This window comes from Microtus ochrogaster, chromosome 2 (assembly GCF_000317375.1).
Source record: "Microtus ochrogaster isolate Prairie Vole_2 chromosome 2, MicOch1.0, whole genome shotgun sequence".
NCBI lineage: Eukaryota > Metazoa > Chordata > Mammalia > Rodentia > Cricetidae > Microtus > Microtus ochrogaster.
The window spans coordinates 59,689,915-59,698,716 of NC_022010.1; the positions used below are offsets into that span (position 1 = coordinate 59,689,915).

Consider the following 8,802-nt stretch of genomic DNA (forward strand, 5'->3'; position numbering starts at 1 on the left):
CTGATTGGCCAGGCAGGAAATATAGGTGGGAAAATCAGACAGGAAGTAGAAATGATGTAATGAGAACAGGAAAATTCTGGGAAGGAGGAAGTTGATTCCTCCCACTCCTGCCCCAATCACCGAAGCAGCAGGATGTAATCTGCCCCACTGAAAAATTGTACTGAGCCACATGGCTAACATAGATCAGAAAAATGGGTTAATCAAGATGAGAGAGTTAGCCAGTGAGAGGGTAGAGCTAATGGGCCAATCAGCTTATAATTTATGGAGACCTATGTGTGATTTTCTTTGGGGCTAAGCAGCTGTGGGAAACTGGGCAGGACAAAAACCACAACAAGCAGGCCCCCCTTCATGTTACATGGTACAAGTGTGTGTGTGTGTGTGTGTGTGTGTGTGTGTGTGTGTTGGGGGTGCATAAAATCCATGCAGACACAGGAGCCAGAGGACAGGGGTTAGCAGGCAGCCAGCTCTGAGGACCAGGTGCTGCCTTTGCTTTGGTGGTTAAGCCAGCCTCACAGGCTGCCTTCTGTTGATCTCAATCACTGTACTCTTTGGCTTTCTCCTCAGGAAGAAGCTGGCAATCAGATTGCAGGAGGCTGCAGAAGCAATGGTGGTGGCCAATGCCAGGAATGCCTCCCTGGAGAGGGCCAGGCACAGGCTTCAGCTGGAACTGGGGGATGCCCTCTCTGACCTGGGGAAGGCTCGTTCTGTGGCAGCTACACTGGAGAAGAAGCAACAGCAGTCAGACAAGGCCCTAGCTGCCTGGAAGCAGAAGCAGGAGGAGGTTCAGGCGCTGCTGCAGGCCTCTCAGAAGGAGGCTCGGGCTCTCAGCACCGAGGTCCTCACACTCAGGCATGCCTGTGAGGAAAGCACTGAGGCCCAGGAGATGCTGCGGAGGCAGAACCAAGACCTTCAAGGTACTGTCAGCTGGGCTTGCAACCAAAGCAAACCAAAGGGCATGGGGAGAGCCTGGTTTGGGCAAGGCTATCTTCTCTGAGTGAAGAGCCTTGGTGTTTTCAAGTTCCCATCCATGTTTGACTTTCAAAGTTTTAATACTTCACTCTGAAAATATTTATTGCAAATGTTATTTGTATTGAATTAATTCTAAAGGTAAGATTAGAACCAAATCTTTGGTCTGATTCTATACGATAAGGAAGGAATGATTTTCACAGCCTTATTTAGATTTTCCACATACATATTCATATGTATATATAATACCCAAATTATATGTTGTTCTGTATCGTTTATTTTTTATTTATAAAAATCTTGGTAACCCATGCTATCTATTAGGCACTCTTCTACATTCATTAATTCGTGACTTACCCTGAGCCACGTGGCTTAGCTTTCATGTTAATGCCTTCATCTGCAAAAAAAAAAAAAAAAAAAAAAAAAAAACCAAGGTTAGGTGACTTGTCTGAATTTACAGTTCATAAGTTATAGATCTGGGATTTGAGCCCAACCATCTGGGCTTCTGTCTGTGCATGCTTTACTGAGCTATGCTACTATCCTAATCCTATGTACCTTGTGGTTCTTAGTATGCCAAGCCACGGAGACAAGTGACATTCTTTAAAAAGAAACTACATAATACATCATAAAAAGTATAACTAGCAGCTATCTAACTAGATCTCATTAATTTTAAACCTGATTATACCCAATTCTGAGTAATTATATACTATACATCTACACACATGTATTTTGCATATGTAAAATATCTCAGTAGCATAAATCCCTAGAAATGAAATTGCTGAGTTAAAGAAACAGACTTAAAATTCTTGTTTTACTGCCAAAGAGCAACTAAAAGAGGCTGCCAAGTTATTCCAGAGCCTACAGTGATACACATGAAATCTCCAAAGTGTCCTGGAAGTGAGACTATTACTTTTGGAGGCGTGGGTGAGTCTTGTCTGTGGCTCTGCTCAGTCCGTGACAAACTCACTGACTAGATAGGGAGATGATTCCATCAGTGGCCACAGGGCTCAGCTATGCATCACCTGGGAACAGACAGCCACACCCACCACAGAGTTTCTGATTCAGTGGATCTGAGGTGGAGCTTTGAATCTTTACTTTTAATACACTATCAGGTAAGGCTAATGCCATATCCTGGGTTCCATGTGTGGCCTGGGATGGGGCTTAGTCTTGGACTTTTATTTTAAAGCTCCTTCAAATGATCATAGGTATGGTATAGTCAGAGTTGACAAAAGCCTGTGTTAAGTTTTTTTCTTTTTTACTCAGCAGAAAAGGATTATAATTCACATGACCCCTTAAATGATTTTTTTTAAAAAAATTTTGGAATCTTTTTTTTTTTTTTTTTTTTTTTTGGTTTTTCGAGACAGGGGTTCTCTGTGGTTTTGGAGCCTGTCCTGGAAGTAGCTCTGTAGACCAGGCTGGTCTTGAACTCACAGAGATCCGCCTGCCTCTGCCTCTCAAGTGCTGGGATTAAAGGCGTGGAATCCTTTTTAAAGTATTACTCTTTCATAATTTCATGCATATATATTATATATTTTAACCATATACACCCACCATTATCCCTTTTCTTATCTATCCCTTTGTGTTGAGCCCTGTCTTTTCTACAATAAGTTTGCCCCTTACACATTCCTGTCTTTGTTGTTGTTAATCCACCGAGCTTAATTAATTAGTGAAGCTTGCATGAGCATGGATTGAATGTCTACTGAACCCTGGGCACAAAACCAATGGGTATATCACTGAGGAAAATGATTCCTGGTCTCCTAGTAAGCCATTACCTGCCTACAGATGGCTAGAGAAGGGTGGGGTCTCCTCAACCCCTCCCCCATCCATGATGGGCCCAGTCTTGTGTATGACCTGTAATCATGGCTACTGTGGTTTCATGCGTGTGATTTCTAGTGGTTCCAAGAGACAGTATTTACAGCCCCGCCCATCCTCAGGCTGCTGTCTTGTTTCTGTACCCTCTTTTGCTATATCTTCTGAGACTTGGAGGTGATAATATAGTTATCTAGTGCAGGGCAGAGCCCTCAAAAGTCACTTCCTCCAGCATTTAGAGTAGTTGATGTCTATACTAACCACGGTCTGCTTCAAAGAGAGACTGCCCTGGCCAAGGCTGTGAGCAGCCCTACTCTGTGAGTTTAAACATGAATATCAATAAGGCAGTTTGACAGCATGTCCTTTCAGCAGAGCAGAAGTAACGGTTCCTCACTGGGGCCTGTGATTTCCCCAGCAGTGGACATTTGTCCAGGTTTATAGGATCAGGTATGAATTTCGTATTGTGGAGTGGGCCTTAAATAAACCAGAAAATGGACGGTTACCCCCATAACAGTCATGACTCTGTTGTACTTGTGTTTCTCGCCTGGCGAGTCAGGATTGGATCACGCAGGATCCACAGTGAGAACTTGATATAATTTTCCCCCAGCAGTCTATAAAGTACCTTCTGGAAGCTTCCTCCAGCTCAGTTCTAGCTTGTTTTCTCTAGTTCCTGCTACCAAAGTATGTAGTGTCTTTAGAAATACAGTCTTACCATTCAGTTACGGTAGTTAACCAAGGCATATGTCAATAGTCTGTATTTTGTGGGGGGCACTAGGGTCTCTTCAATAACAACTCATAGGGATATATCGCACATCTGTCACTGAGGTTGACCTATTTTTTTTTTACCTTAGATCAGGACTTGAGAACCAAAGGAATGGGTGAGCTGTTGAGTTCTCTTTTTCCCTGTTCTAGGTAATTCCCCAAGTTTCTCGGCTGTCCAGCACTAGAGCATCCTTCAGGAAGTGTCAGGCTCTCCACAACAATGGAGTGTCATGCCACTCACTTCTGGCCTCACTCTGTCAAAGGCTTTGGGTTCATGAAAGGCTAGCCAGTATGGCCACATGCTTGAGTGAGAGGCATTGTCTTTCCAGAGTCCCCCTGCTTTTCTATCCCATCTAGGGTCATTCTTTGACAGCTAGCAGATGATAACCTGGCTTATGCTTAAGATTTCTGTCCCAGCTGGGCGGTGGTGGCGCACGCCTTTAATCCCAGCACTCGGGAGGCAGAGGCAGGCGGACCTCTGGGAGTTTGAGGCCAGCCTGGTCTACAAGAGCTAGTTCCAGGACAGGCACCAAAGCTACAGAGAAACCCTGTCTCAAAAAACCAAAAAAAAAAAAAAAAAAAAAAAAAAAAAAAAAAAGATTTCTGTCCCAGTGTTGAGTGGTACCTGGAACAATGGCAAACAATGGTGTTTACATTAAAACTTCTTCTCTGAAGTGGAATGAGGGATTCCTGATGATCTCCAGGTGGAATCTACCATGGCTCCAGCCAGCAGAACTGCCGGGTGAAGTTACACAGGCTGTCCAATGCACCCCAAGAAGTTCCATCTCTCTAATTGCTGAGATCAGTTTCTGGAAGATGTCAAAGTAATACATGGAAGAAGGGATTCCTTTCCCCAGCTAATTCCAAATAAGTTTCTCTGTGGGTAAGGGTTAGCTTTTCTATGAAGTTATGAAGTTGCTGAGAGCAACATGGTCCTGGTAAAAGCTTTATTTTTCTACTAACATACCTGATCTTCCTTCTTTCAGAACAGATTTTCAGTCTCACAAACCAGGTGAGAGAAGGGATCAAGAATTTAGCTGAAGTGGAAAAGGCCAAGAAATTGATTGAACAAGAGAAGAATGAAGCCCAAATGACCCTGGAAGAGACAGAGGTAGATCACCAGGGAGGGAGACCTTCTTAGAGGGCAAATCATGTCTGCTACCATTAGAAACAACAGTCACCACGCCGAGGCACTTATGCAGGTGTTTGCTATATGCTATGTGCCATGGCAAATGCTTTGATCACCCCAGCAAACTCTTGTCTCCATTTTACGGAGGAAACTGAGGCTCAGGGAACAAGGTAGTTACTAGTAAGTGCAAGTTCCCCGATCTGACTAAAAACAACCATGATGTGTTTACTTACTTTATCCCAAGCCCAGACCCTTGCAGACCATATGCACTGATATCGGGAATTTTGTTACACTTTCAGGATATCCATCCTGTTCCCAACATTATCGAATCAGAATCTGCACTTAAACTAGTTCCTTTGGGGCTTCCTGGGGTGTCACCATGGAGATGCACTTGCTGGAACACTGCTGGCCCATAGGGAACTCAGTTAATAGTTAACCAAAGTTAAAGGTATACATAGATTTGTATATATCCCCCTTGAAAAGAGTCTGTTAACTACCCATCCCCAAATCTGTTGGTGAGAAGAGATTCCCAGTGAAATTCTCAGACACTCACGCTGGAAAGGTGTGCAGTATTTGATGGGGGTGTTTTAGGTGTTCTGGAAAAAACTCCTGCTTCATCACTGGATGTGGACCTGGAAGAAGTTAACAGGACCCCTGTGAAAATGCCGAAGAAGATAATGTCCCGAAGAGGAAGTTACCCTTCCAGTGTCTCCATGTGGTTGATTAGCTATTAGCTTGACAGGGACTCTGCTCCCAGCTGAGTTTCATCTTGAAGCAGCTCCTGAACATCTGTCTGGACACGCTGGAGTACACACACCCTTCCAGCAGAGGAAGTGGGTTTAGAAAGATGTTGTAGAGCACTGGACAGAGCCTCCTGGGAAGTGCGGCAGTAGGAGATTGATGCTGCAAACCCTTCTCTGTCCAAGCACTGGCTGTGGGAGCTGCCTCTCCCCTGCAGCTCTGTAGGAAACTGGCAATATAGATGTGCCCCTCACTCTGAAGTGCTTCTATTTCAGTCACTGCTCTTTCCTGCATACATATTATTGAAAAATCTCATCAACTGGTAGAGTACCCCTTAGGAAGTCTTGTTGGTACAAAGTTGATGAATTTTGATTAATTTACTCATCTTTGGATCTCTGACCACTCTAGTTTGGTACTTTCTAAAATCACCATTCCAATAAAAGAAGTACATTTTATTGTATATTTAAACATTTTAGCAATAAAATATGATTTTAGGGGCAGCTTTAGTTTCGTATCATATATTGGGATAGTAGTCTATCTCTTAAGTGAACTAGCAAGTACATCGAAGTGCACAAAGGCCATACCACATCTCACCACAAGATGGCAGCATACACTGAGTTGCAAATTCAGTCTCACAAATGCTTTATCACTTTGCACACGTGTTTGTAAGTTGGGGTTATTCCTTTTTGGGGGTATGGCTTTATGAAAAATTTAATCAGATACCTGAATCCATAAGACTTAAATGATTTCAGGTCATCTCTAAAGATTCCCTTTCTAAGTATATTCTAGAGGGTGAGTTTTTCCTCAAAGAAACTACCATTCCCTGAGGAGATTGCTATCTGAACATTTGCTTTTGATTTATGCCTGTCAGGATTGAGCCAAAAACTAAGGAGGCCTTCTTAAACTTCACGGCAACTTAGTTTTGTTGTTCTCGTTGTTTGACTATTTCTATGTGGTCTTACTCTTTTTGGTAGATTAAAACTCTCCTCAGAGAAGATAAGGAGTTATACCAGCTCTCAGGACTGTCCAGAGTTAGCTGGCCAACTTGTATGGCACATGCATGCTGTTAAATTATTCATACTCTTCAAGTATTTTGCCATTTGCTTGTTTGGAATTTTTTTTTATACATATTTTCTCCTTAGAAAAGGCTTTAAATATTTTATTTACTCTTTACCAAATTTCTACTTTTAAAATTGAATGATCCTATAAGAGAATCCCTGGAAATATTATGTAAACACCCAGTCCTAGAAGATATCCTACCCATTAAATCCCCACTTTGTAGTAGTGATAATCAAGTGGCTCACCTTGAGAACATTACATGCTAAGTACTTCCTAAATGCCCAAAATAAAGACTCCAATAAACGTTAGCACCTTCCATATAGTCTTGATTTTATTGACTCACCCCAAAGGTGGAATGAGTTGGAAATTAAATGTTAAATACAGCGATAGATTAGACTGAGATTTTCTACTTAAAAATGCTTTAGAATTTTAGTTATTGAGCTACGTATATACTTTTTCTTTATTGGTATTGAGAATTGAACACAGGCCTTCATCCAAGCCAGGCAAGAGCTCTAAGATTGAGCTGTATCTCTGTCTAGCCTTAGGCCACTATTCAAGGAGCAAAGGATCTCAGAGCTAGATGTGAATAAAAGCGGTCACTTGTCCTCGTCTAGCTTCAGGGTCCTGCCTTGAACCTAGATCTCAGCCAGCAACTCTAGAAGAACTGCATTCATGACACAGGCATTGAGGGAAGAAAATATAATTTTTGTTCAAAAAGAAACTTCATTGGGTGCTTTTCATTATAGGGAGCCCTGGAGCGCAATGAAAGCAAGATCCTCCATTTCCAGCTTGAACTCTCGGAAGCTAAGGCAGAGCTGGAAAGAAAGTTGTTGGAGAAAGAGGAAGAAACAGAGAAGTTGAGGTACTCAGGATTATGCTGTTGAACAACAGCCATGAATGTCAGAGTCCCAGAATGAACAGACTCCCTGTGGGGCTGACTTCATGAGCCCTGTCAGAACGTGGCCAAAGATGCTTGGTCTGACTCAACTCTAGGATTCCCCATTAAGTGCATCACTGTTATAGAAGACTACTTCTACACACAAATACTCTCTATACAGATCATACTCTTGTGGTTTTCTGCTCTTCAGTGTGGGGAGGGCTGCATTGGGTGTGTGTGTGTGAGTCTGCTTCTTCTACGGAGTCCCATTCAGGGGTAGTCAGGAAGAAAGGACAAAACATTTGGTGTCATGTAGAAGCTAAGGTTAGATCAGAAAGAAGGATTCCTTAGCCCCTGCCTGTCCCCTATGAGAAAGCACGGCCAGGAACAAGACTGTTGAAACAGTGGGGGCTGACTTGCCAGGCTACTGTGTGAAACAGGATTCCCAGTCTCTGGACTCTTTCTTTACTTCCTTGTAACAAGCTGGTGACTATAGACACTTAATTGCTTAGATTCGCAGGGAAGGGACAAAGGAGACGCATGGGCCACAGAAGGTAGTGAGGGTGATCAGGAAGCTGATCCTGGCATTTAGAGGTAGGGATGACTAAGTTACCTCTCTGGCTGTTTGCTGTTCCCTTAACCAGTGGTTCTCAGCCTTCCCAAGGCTGCCAGTCTTAAACACAGTTCCTCAAGTGTAGTGATCCCCAACCATAAAACTATTGTTGCTACTTCATAACTAATTTTGCTACTGTTATGAATCATAATGTAAGTAGATGTGTTTTCTGATGTCTTAGGTGACCCCTGTGAAAGGGTTGTTTAATCCTCCAAGGAGTCTCGACTCACAGGTTGAAAACTGGGCCTTAACCAAAGCCCTAAGCCTGCAAAGATGATCATATAGTAGACTGAGGTTCAACTGGCAACTTGTTCTCAATGTTTTTGTTAAACAAACAAAACAAGCCAATGCCATGTTAACACATTCTGTTTAACTAGGCTTTTTCCCATAGATTGTTTTCTATCCAAACTTCCAGATGGTCAATATTTAGTGAGGATTCCAAGCCAAGCTTATCCTTCTGTGCTCTGAGTTAACTCAGCCCTCATTCACAAGTATTTTCATGGAGCTGGCTCTGGTGAAGAAATCTGGTGTACTTACTTAGCATCTGATATAATTCATTGATAAAGGGCAAACATATAAAACCCTAATATTTGCACTATTTCTGTACACAAAGAATAAAAATGAGCATCTCCTTTTGTAGTTAAAAAAAAGCTTGATCTCAGGTAACGTCAAACCTCAGCTATAAATAAACGCGGTGAGGAAAATGAACCCTCGGAGAGTCTGTGTCGTGTCAGGTACATCTGAATGTCGGAGAACAGTTCCCCAATTATAATCATCAGTGCAAAGGAAGTCAGAGATCCAAACAGCTAAGGTTAAGAGGAGAAAGCTGAAGGGAACATGAGCTGCGAT

General features: G+C 42.7%; 1 protein-coding gene across 1 annotated transcript in view; it reads left to right on the forward strand.

The window, feature by feature from the left end:
* The window catches only part of Myh15 (myosin heavy chain 15), a 138,063-nt gene that overhangs the window by 99,783 nt on the left and 29,478 nt on the right, over positions 1–8,802 (forward strand). The window contains exons 31-33 of the mRNA XM_005345129.2: positions 565–914; positions 4,521–4,645; positions 7,210–7,325. Of these exons, the coding sequence (XP_005345186.1) occupies positions 565–914; positions 4,521–4,645; positions 7,210–7,325 (591 nt within the window). The remainder of the gene's footprint in view (positions 1–564; positions 915–4,520; positions 4,646–7,209; positions 7,326–8,802) is intronic.